The sequence below is a fragment of the Ambystoma mexicanum genome, chromosome 2q, assembly GCF_040938575.1.
Source record: "Ambystoma mexicanum isolate Mex_15411 chromosome 2q, UKY_AmexF1_1, whole genome shotgun sequence".
Taxonomy (NCBI): domain Eukaryota; kingdom Metazoa; phylum Chordata; class Amphibia; order Caudata; family Ambystomatidae; genus Ambystoma; species Ambystoma mexicanum.
The window spans coordinates 252,612,649-252,635,046 of NC_090924.1; the positions used below are offsets into that span (position 1 = coordinate 252,612,649).

The window sequence follows — 22,398 nt, forward strand, 5'->3', positions numbered from 1 at the left end:
GGAGTGTCGCTGGCAATATGTTCTAGTTCCTTGGCCATAACTACTTTCTCGGCCTCCATGATCTGTTCACGCTGGGCCTTCTTTTTTGCTGTTGTCCACAAGAGGATTTCGCACCTTAGGACCGGTTTGTATGCCTCCCATAGCGTTCCAGGGTCCTCTACTGAGCCTGTGTTAAGTTCAAAGTAGTTGGCAGTGACTGTCTCAAGCTTCTCCTGCAGGTCCGGGAACCCCAGGTAGTAGGAGTTAAATCGCCATGTGGGAGGAGGACGCAGTCTTTCTGTTTCAAGTTCAAGTAGGAGTGGGGAGTGATCAGAGATCCCCCGAGGAAGAAAGGATGCGCCGCTTACTCTGTGCATATTCTGGCCTGGCAGGAAGGGCCTCATTACAACCTGTCAGGTCTGGACCGCGGTGATTCCGTGACGGCGGTAACAAAGTTTCCGCTTCCGCAAGGTTGCAGAAAGACCGTCCGATTACGTGCAGTCGGTCGCGCGCACCACACGGACGCGGAAACGTTGTTACCACCATCACGGAAAAAGCCATGGAAATGGACATAGTGCTGCCACAAGTAGCGCAAAACCTGTGTTCGCCACGGACACGGAACCGGAAATACCGTGATCGCCAAAACAGGAAACGGAGAGGCGGTCATCATATAAAGCACAATCCATTGCCATCCAGAGTCAGCACAAGCAGAATCCACACTGTGAGAAGGCAAAAGGGTCCACCAGCATATCTGCCAGGATTCCAGCCCAGAGGCAGCGCAAACAGCGCTTTAGTGAGGCGGAGCTAACTGTTCTGGTGGAGCACATAGTGGAGCATGCAGAGATGCTGTTCAGTGCCGATCAACGGCGTGCCACACAGCAGCGGAGGAAGGAAGTGTGGGCGGAAGCAGCACGCAAGTGCACCGCTGTGGGCGTGACTGTGAGAAGTGTAAAGGACTGCCACAAGCGGTGGGACGACCTCAGGCTGAGGGTTCGGAACCTAATCTCCACCCACCGCCAACGCAGCAGTGGGACAGGTGGAGGACCCCCTTCCCCACTGAGGCTGCAAGCATGGGAGGAGCGTTGCAGCCGTGTCCTCCCCTCCACCTTGAGGGCATCCATGGGATCGGGGAGGCTGAGGCAGGAGTGAGCCCACCTGCAGATGCTGGTAAGTGTAAAAACATGAATGCCATATGAGTATATGTTGATGGCATGACTGGGCCAAAGGACCCATTAACAACCCCCCTCCCCCCCAGGCAGTGCATGACTGGGCCAAAGGACCCATTAACAACCCCCCCCCCCCGACAGTGCATGACTGGGCCAAAGGTCCCATTAACAACCCCCCACGTCCCCAGGCAGTGCATGACTGGGCCAAAGGACCCATCATGATCCATATGGCAACCAATATCACTACAATGCATACCCCCAACAAGCAGATGCATGTAACTGCCACTATTAAATGGTCAACCTGTATGATGCATGTGATGCACCCATCAGGCACCACCACATAACTAATTACATGTCCTCTATGTCCCCACAGCCGTATCAAGTGACAGTTATACTGCACAACAGCCCAGGCAATCAGCACCGGCACGTGTCCAAGCCACCGCCCCTGCACAGGAGGGTGCTGCATCCCTGCCCCCAGTAGCAACTGCAACACATGTGCCGGCCACCATCACCGACATCCCCACCGTCTCCACGCTGCCTGACGCAACACAGGTGCCACGGGCACCCATCATGCCCACCCAAACTACCACAGAAGGCAGCTGCACTGCAGAGGAGGCGGCCTGTAGTGACAACAGTGCCCCAGCAGAGCAGTCTGATACTGGCTCACAGGGGGAGATGCCCACACTGGATGACCTGGAATCCTTCCATCAGCTGGAGTTCTGCCCCACATCACTCCGAAGTCCCATGAGGTCACCCACCCCATCAGTGGCAGAGTTAAATTCCCGCATGCCACGGATGGAGGAGCAGCAGGCTACCCTCACCCAGCTGGTGGAGAGACAGCTCGAGGGATCTAGGCTGCAGAGGGAGTGCTACAGCACGTCAGTACGTCACCTCTCAAGGTCCATTGGACATGTTGCCAGCACTATAATCACCCTGGCACGCTATGTGCGGGAGGACAATGACAACACCTCCAGGCTCATAGAGTCCATGTTGATTGGTCAACAGGCAAATATTGCACATATGCCATCTATTCCTGATTCTGTGCCATCCAATACTACCACCCCATCCAACTCCACTACTGCCAGTCCAAGGAGGCCCTCGAGTCGGCTAACAGGGCTCTCGGGCAAGGATGCACAGGCACAGAAGCGCACACGGAAGTGATGGCATGTGTATGGGGCACTGCAGGACACGTGGACTTGAAGGGTGTGAGGGATGGGTACGTTTGCGTGATGGGGAGGTTGTTTGGGGGTTAGAACATTGGGGCCTGGTTGGGGGTGGGTACGTTTGGGTGGTGGGTGGGCACGGGTGTACAGCTTCCCCAACCATTGCACCTCCTTCCCTGTTGTTAATTCATCAATATATCATCATTTAAAAACAAAAAATACATGAGTGGACATCTATCATTTCATTTGCAGTACAACAATTCATTTATTGGCATCACCATATCCATGCATTGCTGTGAATGTGCTGTGTCTCAAAAGTAAATGCGAATCAGTTCATCCCGTGCTCTTTGGCCATCTAGTGGACCCCCAGGAGGAGGTGGTGCCATCCCATCTCCATCCCCATCTCCATCTCCATCCACATCTTCTTCATCTGGGAGCATTGGGATGTTCCTGCGCAGGCAGAGATTGTGCAGCATGGCACATACGAGCGTGATTTTACACGTCTTCACTGGGCTGTACAACAGTGATCCGTCAGATCTGCTCAAACAGCGGAATCGGGCCATCAGCAGTCCGAATGTCCTCTCAATTATGCCACGTGTGCGGACATGTGCCCTGTTGTATGCCTCTTCAGGCCTGTTCCTTGGCCTCCATACAAGTGTCATCATCCATGGCGTGAGTGCATATCCAGCATCACCTACATGGGATGTAGATGGGGGGACATGTCATTGTTAGTGGTATCATGTTTTCATCTGATGCTGTGCTATCTTGTGTCATTGTTCATTCATGCATATGTGCCATGCAGCGGTTGGTAGTGTTTTTTGGCCATCACAGAGGACTTGCCAACTGGAGATTGACCTACGCATTGACGTGCATGTGTACTCTGCCCTGCGGGTGAAATTTGAATGTGAGTATGGCATTGTGCAGTGATGTGCACACATGGCAGAGTCACTCCACTGTGATGAAGTAGTCGATGCAGGACGTCCCATGTACAGGCATCATGCGCATTGGGAGGGCAGTGTTCCATTTGTGGGTGGGTGATTGCAGTGGCACAAGGTGTATGGGACAGTGATAGTATCGGCTGTGTGTCTCATGTGGCAGGGTGTGTACGGGCACACTGTGGTGACCTGTCATGTGTTGCTTTGTGATGTTTAGGATCCACTGTCTATTCAGTTGATGGCATGGGGGGTGATGCATGTGCAGTCACAGCAGCACACTCACATTGCTCATTGGCCTGGACACACACACACCACTTCAACAGGGTCGGTGCATTGGCAGCTGTACTCACCCAATAGCCATGTGCGTTGTCCGGCATAGCGTTCCATGTACCGTGGCAACGTGGAATTCCGCAGTACCATTGAGTCATGGGTTGAGCCTGGGAAACGTGCGCAGCAGTGTGTTATCAGTTGGCATCACATACCATCTGTACATTCAGCGAGTGATACTGTTTCCTATTGTGGATTCAATTGCACGTGGTACTGTCAGCTCAATGTGGGTGCAGTCAACTGCACCTATGCAATTTGGCATGCCTGCTATGGCATGGAAGGCCAACTTGGTGGCAATGACCTCAGGGAGGGTACGGGGTAGGGCTATCTGTTCCGACACATGGTGCAACAGGGCATCCAGTACCTGTACCAGGATTTTTGAGAAACAGGGTTGTGATATGCCGTGCAGCTCACCAACCGTGTGTTGATAGGTGCCAGTGCCAAGGAAATGCAGTACAGACACAACCTTCAGGAGGGGGGGGGTGGCGGTGGGGTCGTCTATGTGGCTGCTGATGTTGTCCTCAATCATGGTGGTGATGTACAGGATTGTTGGAAGGTCCAGCCGGTATAGTGTGTTGGTCTGTCCTGGGGTAAGGTTCCAGGGTGAGGCCCTGATGCGTGGTATTGCAGGCTGCCTGCGGGGTTGTGCCGGCTGGACAATGGGGTTTGCCATAGGTGCAGGGTTGGCTGGTTGCCGCCTGCGCCTCCTCCGCCTCCGCCTCCTCCTCTGAATCATTACTGCCATCATGTGCAGTGCTGCCTGTTGGTTGAGTAGGCCCAGTCCCAGTGCTACTAGAGCTGCTGCCTGCATGGTTCTGTGTTTTGTTGGGCTGGGTGTGGCCCTTTTGTAGGCTCCCAGTGGGCTGCTGGGTCCAGCTGGGGTGATTTGGTGCACCTGTGCCCTGATTCAGTTCAGCAGGCACTGTTTAACGTCATGTTCGCGGTGGCGGCGGTACCGCCACCGTGATCACGGTTTTAACGCCATTTTTCAGGCGGTGTTTCCATGTCCGCGCTAGTTGTGATGCTCGCAGTGTTTCGTATAGCCGGAAACGGAGGGGTTTCCGTGCAGGCGGACTTTACGGGACCCTTAACTCCGCAGTGGCGGTTAGGGGTGGTGCTTTTTCCGGGGCCGCAGGTCATGATTGGGTGGACGCGGTAACGGTGCCGGTATGGTTTTACCAGCGGCATTAACTCCGGATTGATGTACTTGTAATGAGGCTGATAGTCTATTCTGGACATAGTAGCATGCACTCCTGAGTGGAAGGAATAGTCGCGCGTGTCACTGTGGAGATCCCGCCAAGCGTCTCGCAGCCCCAGCGCAGACGCAAAGGCGGCCAGTTTAGTGGTGGTGGCGGATTCCTTGCCCCCAGGTGCGTGTGATCTAGGGTGTTGTCCATAACTTCATTGAAGTCGCCGCCTAGCACCCATGTGCTAGCCGTATTCGCGGCCAGGATTGGGGTAATATCTGTTAGCAGGCCATTCAGGAGCGAGGGTGGGGAGTATATGGCTATAATCGCGAGGGCTTGATTCCAGAGCATTGCTTGAATTTGTACATATCGTCCAGCTCTGTCCCGCGATGTGTGCGAGAACTCCATGGGAGTCTTTTGTGAACCAGTATTAGCACCCATCTTGCCCCCATGGAGAAGCCCACATGCACCGCTGTGCGATAGTTGGATCTCTTGAAGAGATTACAGATCGTTCCCGCAAGGTGCGTTTCAGTAAGGAGCACTATATCCGGCGAGTGCCGGTTTATACATTGCAGTACCAGTCACCTTTTGATGCTTGTTCTTAGTCCATTCACATTCCACGTCATGAGCTTTAGGCGTTTATTAGTTGAACCAGCGTCAGGGATCATTGTTTGGCTGGCTATCAGTTTCACGGATGTGGTTTGTTGAGCGCGAGTGTTTCTTGATTCTTCGAGCGTGAGCCAATTTATTTTCCATCTTGTCTGTCGTGCTTGAGGCGCCATTGTATGCTGAATACTGAATAAAAACTTTGCCCCCAACTCCCCCCTCCCTATACTCCAACCCCAACTGAAGTATCTGTCGTCCCTTTGTGAACTTTAACAAAACGATTAAACTTTAGTTTGCATATGCCCCCTCTGTGCTAACTGGATTTACAGTTTGCTTGTAGAGTCTGGAGCTGGATAGAGTAGCACTCACTTTTGGTGCTGTGAGGTCAGTGCTAGATTGGCCGCCAGCCGTAGCGTTTCCTGATTTATGTTTCAGTTTAGAGCGAGGGCTCTTCGATTTTCATACTATGGTTTCATTAGTGTAGGTGTCATTTATCCTTTCTTATTCATTTCCTTGTTGTGGTATTCGTTTCTGCTGCTGTTGTTGAGGCTCTATGTCTGGTGGTCACTCGGGATGTGGTCTGTTACGTACTCCTCTGTTCCTCCCCTCGGCACTCCAGTCGCCCTCGATATGTCTCTCAGCCCAATTCCATGCTTCTTTAGGGTCTGTGACGTGCACCGTTGTGCCTTTATGGAAGTTTGAGTTGGGCTGGAAAAATCAGCCCATATTTGGCTTCCATTGATTGCAGGCATTTTTTGAGGGGGTCGAAAGATTGGCGTGCTTTCTGAACTTCCCTGGTGAAGTCAGGGAAGAAGGCAATTTTGGATCTATTGTATGTAACAGTCCCTTTTGATCTTGCCAGCTGTAGCACAGTGTCTCTGTCCCTATAGTTTAGGAATCTCGCTATGACTGTACGCGGTAGTGCACCCGGGGCGACCCTGCCGGTCGGGATGCGGTGGGCCCTCTCGATGGAGAAGAACCTGGAGAAGGATTCTGCGTTGTATATTTCTACCAGCCATTCCTCAAGAAATAGTTCCATACATGCCTTCTGCCTTCTCGGGGAGGCCGAGTATGCGAATGTTGTTACGTCTGGATCTGCCTTCGCTGTCATCCACTCTTGCTTCCAGGATTTTGTTAAGTTCTATCATGCCAGCCATATGGCGGTTGACCCCTTGTAGGTTGTCTTCAGTCTCCGAGATGCGCACTTCGGCCTCCCCGGTCCGGGAGGTGAGCTTTTGTAGGTCATGTCGCAGTAAGGACACGTCAGCCCCGATACTGTCCATTTTCTTTTCCATTGATATTCTAGAGCTGGCTATGGCACTCATCACATCTCTGAGAGAGATGTCGTCTTCAGTGTAGTCAGTTACCGTTGCTGTCGACCTATCCGGGGAACGAGACATTGGCGTAGTTGCGTATTGCTCTATTCTGCTTTGCGTGGCGGTTTTCCTGGGCTTGTCTTTCCCCATTTTGCCACTCGTTTTGTTATGTTCGAGAACTTGCTCTGTGTGCATGAAAGGGAAGGTGGTGACGGAGTAGGCAAGTGAAAGTTTTCTGGAGACCTGGAGGCAATTTGCGCTGGGCTTTGGAGCAGCGAGGGCTGCGGCTGCGCGGGGCCGTTTGGAATTAGCCTTCGTATTTCGCCTCCACCTTGTGATGGGAGTGTCCACCCACCTTATGACTCTGTGTGGGATATGTGCTTTTGTGCGTCTTATTAGATGTGGCTACCTTACTTGCCCCACGAGTACTCTGCAGTTCTTCTTTCCCCTTATCCCTTTGATTGCAGACTGATGCCAGCTGCTTTTGGTGATGCCAGCTGTTTTTGGTGGCCTGTGATGGCGGGCCTGTTGGGGTCTAAGACTTGCTCGTGTAGTCGTGGTGCTGTGCACGCGGTGCGTGTGGCGTACGGTCAAACGTCCCTCTGCTAAGGCGTGGCAGTTTCGATTTGCTGTAGCGTGTTCACACTCCCGGTAACAACTCGCGTTTGGAGTGATGAGCTGTGCCTGTATGTGTGGTCCCATCAGTGGCGCACTGCAGTTGGATTGGGCAGTTCATAAAGCTTGTCTGGCAGTAGTGCGAGCCATAGTATTTGTTCCTTTTAATCACTCATACACTTTATGTTGCTGCATATCCGTATATACGTGTTAATGGAGGTGTTGCAGGTGAACATGCCCACCAGCCCTTGTCCTGGTCACCAGTGCGGGGGAATGGGGGGAGCCCAACCCCTGTCAGCCACCTCAAGTGGCTTATTTTGCTTCCATATAGTTTGTGGTATTCACATAAAGTCTTTAGTATATGCAGTGGGGCCCCAGGGGTTGTAGTGTTCCATGGGGGAACCGACCGGGATTCTCCCACACTGGTTCCAACACCCCTCCCCCTCCTTACCGCTGTGTTGTTCAACCCGCGCAGGCAGGCAAGTGAGCAGGTGTCGCTCTGTGGGTCCAGCAGGCGCTCTACGCGGAGCAGAGCGCCCGTAACTCCTTTGCAGATCCCGGTGGCTTGATGGCATCGTGGACCCGTCCACGGGCCGAACTGTGGCGGATCCTCGCCTCTCGTGCCGTCTCGGAGGTAGTGTCAGCCAGACTGTTCATGCCCTTTAAGGCACAGGCCACTGACTTTGGATTCGGAGCGCCCACTATTAGGGCTACTCAGCTCCTTATTGCCGTCTCATAACGGGGGAGGGAGACCGCCCGCCCCAAGCCGTATGCATAGGCGGGAAGCACCCGCTGGGTCGCGCGACACACGGATAGGGAACAGGCGACGGCAGCGGTCCCCAGGCTCCACCGTCCACACCAGGGTCCGTAACCGCGACTCTCCGCTCGCCGTCTCGTTGTTGGTGTGCTTCTTCTCTTCCTCTCAGGATGGATCCTACGCAGGCGTGCGGCGCCCTCCGCTCAGCCTCCGTGTGCAGCGGCCATTTTGTTAGTTGTACGCCTTGTGGGTCCGCTTCTTTCAGGCTTCGTATCTGGGGATATCGGCTCCGATTTCAGTCCGGAGTCGGATAAAGCTGTGCAGCAGTGTTTCCCGCGTTGGTAACGCAGTTTTGGCTCTCACAGGTTGGTAAATAAAGCAGGATTGCTGGAGGATCTGGCTGGCGGCACGGGCCTGGTCGCACTATTAAGTGCACCGAAATGTAAGTCTTGGTGCATACAAATACATTTATAATGCATTGCTAGGGGGCACGGAGGGGGGTGTAGTGATGATTCATCATGAAAAAAGAGCAGGGGTGACCATTTCTTTGATTCCTGGCACATGCTAGAAGCACTGCGAGAAGCGCATTTAATGGGCAAAGCGTCTGACATGGAAATCCCCCAAAAATCGCATTAACTTTTTCGTGCAGATGATGTATTCCAATTCTTGCATGCCATCTTCGGACAGACAAAAACATAAGATCTATTGGAAGAGGAGACTGAGCGAATAGTCCTCAACAATTTTAGGACTATGAAGAGGAAGAGTCATAGACAGGTAATGGGCCTGATTCATGGAAGTGCTTTATAATGGCGCAATCCCATAGGGACACGTTCCATGAATCAGGCCCAATAACTGTTCTTCCCCCTACCATGATTACAACTATTGTCTACCTTTCTGTGTTCTTATTTAACTGATGAAACGTTGTCATGTTTATGTTGAAATCAACTTTCACATTCGATATTATCAGTTCCCTGTGACAAATTACTTGCGTCTCCTCATCTGTTAGGTTTGAACGTGGCCTACAAGTGACTATGTTCCCATTTCAGTTACAAAGTAGTGATTGAAATTCAGCCCGTAACATTAGAGTACAAGAAGTTCACAATGTGCTAGTGACAATAATAAATATTACATTCTTTTGATAAGGTAGGCAGAAAAAAAAGCTTTAGTAGTACAAATCACTTGTGTTTAAGCGCATTTCCCTTAGTTATTTGGTAGTCTCCGTTATATATCAGAAATAAATACTTTACGCTAAATATGTGTTTCAAATTCTGCATTTACATCAACAGAAAACGGGTTTTACATTTTCACATGCTTCTTCGGGTATCTAAGATGAGGGCGAGAGAACAACCCGAGCATGAAAAATGCAATGGAAAAAAATCGAAATATTATTGATGAAACAAATGCTGAAGAAGCATGTTCAAAAGTGAAACGTGTGAAATGTTCAAGAGCACACAAGATCTGTCCTTAAATTATATGTAACAGAGCGAATTTAAAATTGATGTTTAAATTAGCCAATACCTAATTGTACACACCATGCTGAAGTAACAGTGGAAACGTTTTCTGATCATGCCAACCTTATTCTCCTTACACAGACATGGCTACTTCTTCCAACTCCTCCTCCACAGCTGAAGAAGATGAGAGCTTGAAAGGATGTGAAATATACGTTCAGAAATACAGTATACAACATATCTTGAAAGAATGCATTGTAAACCTTTGCATAGCAAAACCAGAACGCCCTATGAAATTCCTTAAAGAACATTTTGAGAAACTAGAAAAGGTCAGTCATTTTATAGTTCTTTATTTCATAATGTCAATTTATTCTGTCAACTTAAAGAGAGTTTTTTTTTTTGTAACTCTATTTTATTAAACTTATTGCAGGTGGAACGTGTTGCAATGATACAAACATTTTCAGAAAGTGGGTGTCCTCTTAACCTTCTGCCCTCCTCCCCCAACCCATCAAACTTTGCACAAGGCAGGCTTTTGGCATTTATCGCGATAACATTAGTTATTAAAGGCAGTTTTTAAAATAAAAATAGGGGTTTTATATTCATCATACAGTGTTATATTTTACATCAACGCTTACCACCAGCTGTGCCATTAAAATAAATAACACATTTATGTTTTAGTTTGTCTATGTCAAATACATTATATGTTATTATAAAGTACTTCATGCAGAATGTCAAAGAAAACTTTAATTTATTAAATGTTTAATGTTATTACTACATTAATAAATAATAAACATTCACCACTTGGCAAATGCCATGGGTATTACCCAGGACCTCTTAGAAGCAACGTCCCATTATGTTGACACGTCTTCCAGGATTGTTGCTCTATGAGTAGACCTTTATAGGTGGGTGTGGCTTCATGCAACCACATTCACTAAAGAGGTCTAGGATAAAGTGGTAGTCCTTATGTTTGATAGGGTGGACTATTACAGGGGGACTGTGGGCACAGTAAAGCAATCAAAGCCTTGATGACAGTAAATAGGTTTCATGTCAATTATGACAAAGTTAAGAGAAAACAAACCTCTATGGTGCAGGCCCTTAGACCCACACCATCAGCTGCCCACGCAGGCACTGAAGATACGTGTGGCACAAGCTCAGATGACATGAACACAAAGAACGAGGACTACTGGGCAGGGATGGTGAGAAGGGAAACACAAAGACATTATACACATGTTTAAGTAGGAGACGCAGATACAATATGGATGCCTTTCACTGGCCCAAAAAGAGCTAAATAAAAAGAAGATTAGTACTTTAATGGCAAGTAGCTCTTTCTGTTGGCAAAACCTCAGTCCACCGAGCCTGCAAGGGGCGCTCCGGGCATGACTGGCTGGTGAGGGCTCAGATCCAGCAGGAGTTCAGGAAACATCTTCAAATCTTGCTAGATCTTCTTTGCGGCCTGGGTAGCTCAGTGAATCTGGGTAAGACTTCCTTGATCGCCTTTCAAGACTGGACCTTTATTGACTTCTGCTGGAACACAACCTGCACCCGGGTCTTCCCCATAATTGAGAGTGTGAGACACATTCTGGCCACATGCTCATCTTCCTCTGGTGATTCTCATCGACAGCCTGGTGGTTCAGGGCCTCGTGGGCATTATGTCTTCCTGTGCCCTTGAGACCCCTGAGCACATTTTTAAAATGGGAAGGTCCCAGCTCTTTTTGAGAGGCTGATGGTCAATTTACACAAGGGATGGGCTCTCAATGTGTCTGACTTGATGTGGTGGTCCGGGCTGGACAAACTCAAACTGTTGGTCATGATGCTATTTGCAAATCTGCTTCCTGAGTTGATAATCACAACAGACTCCTCCTTGCTGCAGTAGGGTGCCACTCTGTGCCACCTTCATATCTTCATCTTTTCTCCAGCCAAGATCGCATGATCACATCAATGTCCTGAAGTTCAGTGCGGTTTTTCTAGCCCGTAAGACACTTTTACCCATCATCAGAAGCAAGACTGTTTAAATTCAGAGGGATAACTTGACATCAATGCTTTGCAATCCAAGCAGGGGAATATGAGGTCAAAAGCCTTGACCCTGCAGGCAGTAGAGACATGGGAGCGGGAAGTTCATCGATGCTTCCATCTCCAGCTTTGAAAACAACAAAGTAATCACTCTGTGCTGCCTAATGTCCACAAACCACAAGGGAGAACTGAACCAAGATGTGAGACAGGAGGAGTTCTCTCTTGTGCCTCTCCCCACATAGACTATTTGCCACTCATTACAGGAAATTATCTCCTTATTCGTCGAGGTAAGGCCAGGTTCCGGATTCGCTGGGGGATGCTTCCAGAAATTCACGTGAAAGGGAATGTGTGTCTTCTCGTTTCCCTCCCTTCCCTTAATTCATTGGACACTTCTGACCCTAAGCAACTGGTTGTTGATTCTAATAACTCATTGGTAGCTAGCTAGATTTTATTTTTCTGATCTCATGAACTTGTGCATGACTCTGTCTACAAGACTGGCTGGACCTGTTGTTGTAAAGTGGAGGTCAAATTTTGCTTCCTTTGCACAATCGATATGCTAGGCAGCCTGGTGCCTGCACAATCTTCATTAGTTCATTTTGGCTTGTCGGCTGACAACATGCACATCAACCAGGCAGCAAGCAAGGATTGGGCCTCAGCTCTACACGGAAAGGTGCTCTGGCAAGACATTTTTTGCCAGAGCACAGCATTGTTCCGGCCCAGTTCATTCCCTGGCCAGCTCTAAATAAAAGAGCAAGTGGAGATGTTTCTGTGACCTGTGCTTGGAGAAGTACAAGGCCTCCCCCCCACCACCTATGACTCCTTAGATAATGATCTGTCCTTCATATCAGATTTTACTTTGTCCGGTATTTAGATAGTCGTGCAAGACCTATAGACCAAACTTCCTTTTCAGAAGCCAACTGGGTCCTCAAGTGCCACTTTAACTGCTTGTGTCATCTCTTCCCCCGAGGCAGGATGTCCATCCTCATGGCAACTCAATGTAGTTTTGACTGTCTGCCATAAACCATTAAAGCCGATCACAAGGTGCCTTTCTGGTGGCTATCACTTCTGCAAGACTAATTGGAAAGATCCAGGCTCTTTTTGCTGGTGAACCAGTCATTGTGTTTGGTTAAGATGAAGTGGTGCTGCATACTCCCCCTTCCTCCGTCCCTAAGGTAATCTCAGAATTCCATTGAATCAGGTGATCTCTCTCTTTTTGTTTATCCAGAACCCTAACTTTTATGCGGAAAGAGTCCTTCCTTGCCTAGATGTGAGAAGGGCTCCCTGTTCACAGGACTAAAGATATCAAGTCCTTGCACTCCGTTACCTTTTAGAGGTCCTAAGAAATGTTCTCAAGCTTCTAAAGCCATCATCACTAGGTGGTTAATTGTCGATATTCTGCAGTTATTCTATTCAAGGCTTGACTCCCCTTAAGAAATATCATGCCCACTGGTTCAGGGAAAAAACTGCTTAGGCCACCATTTAAATACTTGTCTCCTCTGACCCTATTTTCAAGGCAGCAACCTGTACTACTCAATAAGCCTTTTGCAGCCATTACTGTCTTGATGGGAGCTCCAGGGTGCATGCTCAGTTCCGAAAGGTGATACATTTTTGTTCAGCGAGGGGGTCCTGGATGACTGCATCCAAGATGCCCACATAGCTCCACAGTTCTGATGGTGTCTCCTCACCCCGCTGTCACAGCAGGCTAGTTAATGAGATTCCTAATCAAGGGAGGCTGAGTGCTGCAAGGGTGCAGAAGGAGGAGACTGACACACAGGTGGCATGGTGATTGCTATAGACACCATCGTCCTGTATCCAAATCTCTAATTCTGTCCCTAACACTTATAACTAAACTAGAAGGTGGCATCAATGTTCTTGGTCCAGGAAAAGGACTCCCTTCTCTTGGACTGGGTGGCACAGTTCTGGTGGCAAATTTTTAAGTAGGGGGAATGACTACCTTCCCCTGGTTCCAATTCTTCCTAAATAAAGGCCTGCCAATCCTATAACACTCTGAACGTATTGCTCCTGATTGTCCCTTGGAGAAGTTTGAGACTGATTTTAAGTCTGTCTGTCCTCCTTTTGCTGTAAGAGTTGAAGACCTTGAACTAAAAATTAAGAACCTGTAATCATCTAGGGCACCTGGCCCTAATGGGTTAGCTAACGTGGTCCTTAAAAGTAATTCATATTTTTGGACCTGTTTACTTAAAATATTGTTTGACAAAGTGCTTACAGAAGGTAAGATCCCTAGTTCATGGCAGACAGCAATTCTGGTCCTGGTGTACAAAAGAGAAATTAAGAAAGACACGGGCAATTATAGACTACTTTCCATGCTTGATTGCACTGAAAAATTATTTGCCTCATTGCTCCTCCAGGAGTTACAAACCTGGGCTGATCATGAAGGAATACTGGACAGATTCCAGAGCAGTTTTAGATCTGGCTATTCGACCGTCCACAATTTGTTAATTATGGACAATCTTAGCACCAGAGTGCTTCAGCCTAATAATCCCCCACTGTATGCTTTATACATTGATTTTAAAGCCGCATTTGATACAGTGTGTAGGAAGCATCTGTGGTGGAAATTGTATATGTTGCTTCGGTCTGTTTAAGATTTGATGCACAGGGAACGATGACTGAGTCCATTAATCAAAACTGTGGAGTAAAACGGGTGCGTTACTGCCCCCTTGTTATATAATCTATTTGTATCGGATCTCTGTGTCTCTTTTGATGCAGTGGATACCTGCCCCCCTAAAGTTGGTACAACCCATTGCCCCGTGTTGGGGTATGCAGACGATTTAGTCATCCTCAACCATACCTTTAGCGGTATCCAGAGATCTGCTGAAGCATTATGGCGTACGCAGACACTAATGGTTTGATCATTAACGGGGATAAAACTTTATTGATGTTATTTACTGGCAAAAAGTTTGCCAGACCACGTCTCTGCCCGGGCCTTGGAGATTCCGTACACTCCCTTATATAAGTATCTTGGTGTTCAATGCCATGCCTGTGGAGGATACCAAAACTTTATACAGATACTAAGGAGGAGGGCGGCCCAATTGACTGCGTAAATATGTCAATTTACCAGTAAAAGAAGCAGGTATTCATTATGAGGTGCTCGCCATCTCTATATACAGTGTTGGGTGCTGACTGTGATCTATGGGCTAGAATCTCTGTTATTGATTGAGCTGAAGTGGCTGCAATTAGTAGAAGGAAGGTTCTGGAGGAACCTATTAGGGCTTGCTTCATGTGTGCCTATAGCTATTATCATATTGGAAGTCGGCATCCTTTCACTAAGATCCTTGGTGTTGAAGAAAAGAGCTGAATTATATGTTAAGATGCTCAATGCCCCAACCAATCTTTTATTGGCTAGAATGGGGGAGGATGTGCGTAAGGAAAAAGAGAAGTCTTGTTTGAAGAAAAGTATGGATATCCTTTTTAAGGATATGGTTCGACCCCCAAATGGGGTGATAACTTTACCACTATGAAGTTTATTTTAGGTAAATGCATGGACTTTTGGGATTGGCACAAACATTTTGTTCACTTGAGTAAACTGAAAAGTTCTAAATTCATCTCTAATGTATTATATACGTTTAAGAGACTGCAAAGGTATCTGAATTTGTGTCCTGCACTTACGCTCAGAAGATTTATCTTATTACTAAGAATCAATCATTTGCCAGTCCTGTCTGTGGTTGGTGTGGAGCGTACGGTTTATAAAGAGGAGCGTTATTGCCGTATATGTCTGAATAGAGCTGTTATTGAGACGGCGAAACATGTTCTAACTGAATGTCCCATTATGGAAAAAATCTATCCAAGTCACTTGAGCTGATTTGTCCGTCTATTGGAGTTGATTAAAGATTCTACATGTTGGTACCAATGCATTAATACAAGCAATTTAAGCATGCTCGTGTCCATATTTAGGGTATGGGCCGTGGCTGAAAAGCATTGGAGTGTAGATACTTAAACTCTTTAGACATATCATGAGTTTAGACACAAGTTCTTGGGGGACAATTGATAAAATGAGGATATAGGGCCCCATTACGACCCTGGCGCTAATGGGTTAACGGCGCCGTAAAAGGCTGCGGCGCCGTTAACCCATTAGCGCCTGATTACGAGGTCCCTTTGCGGGACCCGACCTTAACGGCTGGTCTTCACCAGCCGTTAAAGTAGGGACCCGCAAAGGGACCTTGGTGCTAAGTACGGTACCGCAATTTGCGGTACCGTACTTAGTGCCTTCCCCATTCCCATAGAGCCCTATGGGGGACGAGAATGGGAATGGGGAAGGGCCATGGTTCAATGGGGAATTACCACCCCGCCAACCTTGGAATGGGGTGGTAATTCCCCATTGAACCCTGGCAGACCCGTTACAACACCGGCACCAACCATGGTGCTAATAGCGCCATGGTTTAGCGCCGGTGTTGTAATGAGGGCCATAGTGTGATATCCATCTTGATTATACCATTGAATAATAAGAAATTGCATAGTAAATTGTTTATTACACAGACCTCATGGATTGTATGCTATTCTTGCGAGTATGTATTGTTTTCCGATATTTTGATTTTATCATGTTTAGGTTAGGTTAGGTTTATGTTTTAAAATCAAAAGCTTTTAATGCATTGGGCCTCATTAGGACCCAGGCGGTAAGGGGTTTACGGCGGCGTAAACAGCGCCGACCCTTACCGCCTGATTGCGAGGTCCCTTAGCGCCATGGCGGATTTAACACCTGCTTTTAGCAGGTGTTAAAATCCATGGCGCTAAGGGACCATGTTGTTAATTACGCCACCGTAATTTACGGTGGCGTAATTAACGCCTTCCCCACTCCCATTATGCCCTATGGGGCAAAAATGGGAATGGGGAAGGGTAAATGGGGATTGGGGACTTACCCCCCCGCCGACCTCGGAATGGGGCGGTAAGTCCGCCAACCACCATGGCGTAAACGTGGTTTACGCCATGGTGGTAAAGGTACGACCCAGGCGGTAACTTACCGCCTGGGTCGTAATGAGGCCTAATGTATATATTATGATTATTTTTTATATATGTCAAAAATGTATTGGTGTTTTGTTTATATGTGTAAGGTTTTCCTTTGTAACACTATATCACATTAAATAAATTATAACACTGTGCATCAGAAAGTTCTGTTTCTTCACTCCAGGGGGAATGACTCCCTTGCCCTGGTTTCTTGGTTTCGTTCCTTCTGGCTTTACTGTTTCACATACAAAACCAGGGGGGATGACTCCCTTCCCCTGGTTTAAGGTTTCCATGTTCAACTTTCTGAGTGGTCAAGAGAATGACTCCCTTCTCTTGACGGTGGCCTTGTTTCCACAACCTTGGGGAATGACTCACTTCCCCATGCTTCTCTGCCCTTTTCAACAAATTTAGCACTACCTAGAGAATGACCTGGTATCTTGGTTTCACAGTCAATTCGCAACCCACAAACACCAGGGAGAATGACCCCCTTCAATTTCTTGCTTTCCCAACAGTTCATGCACAAGTATGGTTCTTGACCCATGTTTCCCCAGTATGGCTCATTTGGTTTTCTGTCTTTCCAAACATTGTGACAAGTAAGAGGGTTGCTCTCTCTTGACACCTTTTTGGTGTGGGTCCCAGACATGTATCTCTCTGCAATGCGATGGACAGACCTAGTTCACTATCCTGCCAGGTACTGTCCTGAAGAAGATGAGTTACCAAGTCCTTCTGATTCTTTCTCCCTTCGTTGGACAAACTTGGTTCACTAACCTGCAACGTATTGTCATGGAAAAGATGACTTCTGAAGCTTGACCACTAGGACGGATAACTTTGATCTTTCTCTTGGCTTCTCCTTTTCTGGTTGGAGGTCCCAGTATTACCCCTAGTATCTTTAGTTATGTGTGGGCTTCTCTTCTGGCCCCTGTACTGAGGACTCTTGCCTCTGATGTCCTCGCTCTTTTTCCACAACCCTGCTTGGTTCCCAACATCCGGCCCTGTAACGCTCGTCCCTTCTGTACTTGTTCTGGCAAGCTCTGCCCAATCTTGGGTTCTGCTCCCCACTTCAGGCTTCCTCTGCTCTGCAGTGGCCACTCGCGCTCTTCATCGTTCCGCACCTCCACCTCGCCCCAGTACTTATTAAGTATGTCTTATCTGGGTAGCCCATACTCTTCTTCATCTCAGTAGGAGTTAGGATTCCAGCCCTACAAACACACATATGGATGCCTGGGATATGGTACTAAGGTTTGTGGGTTTTGGAGGTGGATTGGGTGTGGGTGGAGGGTTGGAATACTGCATTCTACAGAGTGGTTCTCTCCTGTCCCCATTGGGGAACTCTTCCCCCAATGAGATCCTCCTGCTGAGTACCGCCACAAGGGGGACTATCTGGTAGCGGCCTCACCTCCCTGACCTCATGAGAAGGCACACCCCCTCGGAGAGAAGTGACAATATCTCAGCATTCGTCACAGTGGGGTGATGAGACACAAGCACTGGCCTAGCTGTTGTTGTGTGGGTTGATGAAAGGTGAAGAGTTCCAGTGGGTCCTGCAAAATGGCAGCACCATACCTCTTTGTGTTATGCGTCTCTTATGGTCTATGAGTGAGTGTGGAGATCCCGTGGGTGGCGCGTCAGATGCTCTTTCCCATGATTAGATGCTGGCGCAGTAGATATGGGCTCCTCATGTTCTGAGGTATTACGGCTCCCATGGTGCCCTTAAGCATTGACGTGCAGAGAAAGCTAAAGTGGAGATGTCTTTATGTTCCCTCTGCTGAAAGGCATGATTGGAGAAGGAGGTGGCACGGCGGCGCAATATGATTAGGCAATTTTGGGCTGCTTCATGGCCGGGCCCTACATGTTAGCAGTTAACGTGTTGAAATGTACTGCATGCCCAGCTTTATTAAATGGATACTGATCTCAGGAGAGGCATACTTGTTGCTTGCATGGCCACACTCAAAGAAGATATTGGCCGAGGATTTCAGACGGCAACAAAGTGGAACTGAAGCGATCCATGCAGCGATGGGGAAAATGCAAGAGGATCTATCCACAAAAGCCTAAAAAAAGACAGTAACGCTGATACCATGATGGAAATACTGGACAACTTAGAAAGGGTAAATACATTATCAGAGAAACAACTAGCTTGGGACCTGGCAGCATACCGCATTAGGTATTTTGAGAACCACCACAGGCAAGTAAATTTTCACTTTAAAGATCAAGTGACGGGAATTCAGGTATATAATATGGAAGGATGGATTCAAGATGTGCTGGCCAACATCGACCCTGGTAAGCATGCTCCAGGAATCGCTCTCTATAGGGTTCACAGAGCAGGTCCACAATGACGGAACAAAGAGGACGAAGTTTCATGCCTACTTTGTACATGGAATGTTTCTCAAAAAGGCTACAGAATTGAACAAAATGTCATTGGAAGGCCATTACCTCTTAATCTGCCAGGATTTGACACAAGTCAAGCTCCAGAAAAAAGGCTTGCTTGTTGGGTCCATCACTGATAAGCTGAAGTAAGAAGACATCAGATACAGATGGACCACCCTGTTTTAGCCCAGTATTCTTCTTGCAAAATAAATCTTGCATGGTATCCACACGCTTCTAGTCAGGGTTTTGAGCTGCCTCTTGATAATCTGACATCCCAATAGGTGCCTAGATGGAGGAAGAATGAACAGTCCAGGAAAACATGCAATCATTTTATGGGGAAGCCCAGGCTCCTGATTGACTGGTGATTTGTCTGAACCAGCCGAGCTGCCTATGGCACTGTTGTCAAACAAAATAAGGACATTGGGAAAGCAAACCAATGTTTTTGTCCAGTTTAAAACTTTGCTTGAGTCCAAACTTCACGCCGTGGGTTTTTGATGTGCTCCTTTCAGAGCGACTGACATGGGCTTATTTGTAAGTGTCGATTTACAGTTGGCGCGGTGGGTCAGGGGGGAGACCGGACCACCCTTTTATTCTTTTTTCTTAAATTTTTTTTAGGAGCTCTAGTTTTTCTCAATCTTGACTTGGGCCAAAAGAAAAGCCTGTTCTATATTTTTGGGTTTGTTCTCGGGGAGGGTGTGGGTTTAGCGTTGCGATGTTTGCAGGTTTGGTTACTTCTATCTCTCGGCAAGAGCTTGCAGACCATTAGAGCCGTTGTTGAAAATGGAACTAGAATCTTTTTACAATTACATTCAAGGTCTCCTCTTTTAACATTACGGGTTTAAATTTGCTGCCCTATGGGATCTGTCCCCTGAAGTTGCTTAGAGAGCAAAAGGTAGATCATAAGAAGGGATGATAGGTTGTGGTAAACTGTAATGTCACAAACAAAACTTGGGACATCCTGTCCTCGCTCTGCTCCACTCCCGTCCCTCCTCCGCCAGCTCTTAGGGCTCCCTTGGCCCCTCTCTCTCCATCCCTCCTACTCTCCTCCTTCGAATGAATTGTGTCCTCCCACGTATTCCTCATCTTTTGATATCTCCAATATCCAGCTTCAGCTGCTTCTGAAAGAAATTCGGCAGTGCGCTGTGCATCGATGCTGTCGACTCATTGTCCCTCAAGGGCCCCCATCTTTGAGGATGATGTCATTGAAGGTATATATAGCATGAGCAGCACCCGTTGGCTTCAGTACAGTTTTTCAGAGTAAGCTTTCACTTCGTGAACTCCGGCGTGCTTCATAATTTTCTTTGAAAATTGTCTTGAATGTCTTCATCTCCAACAACCCTGAAGACCGGGTTTAAAACATGCCAAGACTGTCAATGCCAATGAAACTTTAAAACATTTGATTTTAGAATGTTCACATTTTAGAGATGTCAGAACGAAACTCTTGAAGCAATTTGTAAACGTTAACTATGAGGATTGTATGGAGTCCCTTTTGAATCAGCTAATGCAAGGACATGATAGAGCATTAATCTTTGCATTAGTGGCATTTTTAAGAATAATTGAAAAAGAGATTTTAGAACTTTAGTAATATATATGATTCAAGATGTGATGAATTGCTGTTGGTATACTTTTTTATTATGACTGTGATGCCAAGTTGTCGCTGATGGACCCACGAGTGTGCTTGTGGTGTCTCGGTGTGGAGACCTCGGCCTGTCAGAAGTGTCGGTCGATGACCAGAAAAGCTCTGGAGGAGCGTAAAGGGAAATTGGCGGTAGGTCGACTCCCCAAAAAATCCCCTTTGACTACCCCGTCGAAAAAACATTACGATGAAGCAGGGGACGACTCTCCCTGACAGAAGAAGTCTAAAAGGTCCAGGTCATGAAGTGGCTATCACCACTCCTAGTCATCGTCGAGGAAGTCGAAGAAAAGCCATCATAAATCGCCTACTTCGTCTTCCTCGTTCGACTCTTCTCCTGAGAGGAGTAGATTTTGCTCCACTAAGGCCTCTACTCCAGCTGAATGGGCATTCAGGCACGAAATGCTAAAGATATTCGAGATCCAGAAACCCTCGAAGCAAGTAGGCCATGCTCCTACCACGCCTTCTGAAGCCGGTAAGGTAAGGGCTCGAGCCAAATCGTGCATGCCCTCGAGCCCGGGACGAAGGCCTGATTCTCATCGAGAGCCGTCGAGACCTTGAAACGATTAAAAATCATCAAAGAATCCTTCGAGCCATCGAAGTCCGTCACAGACTAAGTTCACGGACAAGTCGACTTCAGAGTCATTAACGCCATCAGTGCCATCGACACCCAAGTCATCTTCATCGAAGACATCGACGACTCCATCGGCATCTGGCTTGAAACCATTGAAGCCATCAACGCCTTTGCCAGTAATTGCCTAGGAAGGATTTCTTTAAGTCACTCACATCCATTTATGAGGACAATGCACCTTCTGATGACAATGATCCACCCTTTGGATTGTAATATGGCACTCCCAATGTCCCTGATAGCTTTATATCATAAGAATCTAGGTGGCAGGACCTGCGTGAACATTTTCAGACTGCCAGTGGAGTGGACACTTCACCAGAGTTGGATTTTGGTATGCCAGAACCAGATGATCACGCAGATGCGTCTTACAGATAGTTAATGACCAAGGTCACTGATTTTATGGGATGGAGCAGGCCTGCCCTTCTTTTCCAACAGGGTGACCTCAAAAATATCCCGGACAAAGGTCCTCAAAGGGATCCAATCCTACCTTTTCATGTCGCTCTAAAAGTATGTGCTAATTGGGAAGCAGCAGAATCGAGTCTGGCAGTAACTAAAAATGTGACCAAAAATATAGGCCAAAGTGATCCCAGCTACTTGTCTAAAGTATTCTGCTGACAGTATCAGCGGAGCCATGACAGCAAGCATCGTGATACGCAGGTTTGCTGGTTGAGGAAGTCTAGATTTGCACCGGATGTGCAGTCTAGACTTCCCAATATGCCTTTTGATGGGTCTCATCTTTTTGGCAGCAAGGCTGACGAAAGCCTCGAGAAGCTGCAGACCTCGAAGGTGACAGCCAGGTCTCTAGGTGCCACTATTAGGCAGCCATATGCCCTTCACCCAAGTGGACCATCTTGGAGGGGTAGATCCTTTTGCTACTATTCCACAATTGGAAGAGCGAGAGGAATTGCTGGTCAAAGAGGCCAAAGAAGATTCCCTCGTGGTGGGAGAGGTGCAAAACCCGCCCAAGCAGCAGCATCTGTACCATCAGCCACTGCTTCAGCCACCTCAAAGCCTCTCTGAGGTCTTGACTCACGACACCCTGGTGTGAGGCAGACTGTCTCAGCATCTGAAAGGATGGCGGGGTATTACTTCAGATGCTTGGGCACTAGAAACTATAGCCCACGGTTACTGCCTCCCCTTCATTCAGAGACCTCAGAATCATCCACCGGGGATCCATTTGTTAAAGGTTCCAGATCCGTTCCTTGTGCAGGAAATGTTGCCACTGCTAGAGAAAGGTGCTATAGAACCAGGACCAGTTATGGAGAGGGACAAAGGATGGTATTCTCCATATTTCCTAATCCCCAAGCA

General features: G+C 47.8%; 1 protein-coding gene across 1 annotated transcript in view; it reads left to right on the forward strand.

Moving 5' to 3' along the window:
• Positions 1–22,398, forward strand: part of PRKAR1B (protein kinase cAMP-dependent type I regulatory subunit beta) — a 2,827,796-nt gene that overhangs the window by 529,754 nt on the left and 2,275,644 nt on the right. Inside the window, exon 2 of the mRNA XM_069647235.1 lies at positions 9,644–9,828. Within this exon, the coding sequence (XP_069503336.1) occupies positions 9,646–9,828 (183 nt within the window). The 5' untranslated portion in view covers positions 9,644–9,645. The remainder of the gene's footprint in view (positions 1–9,643; positions 9,829–22,398) is intronic.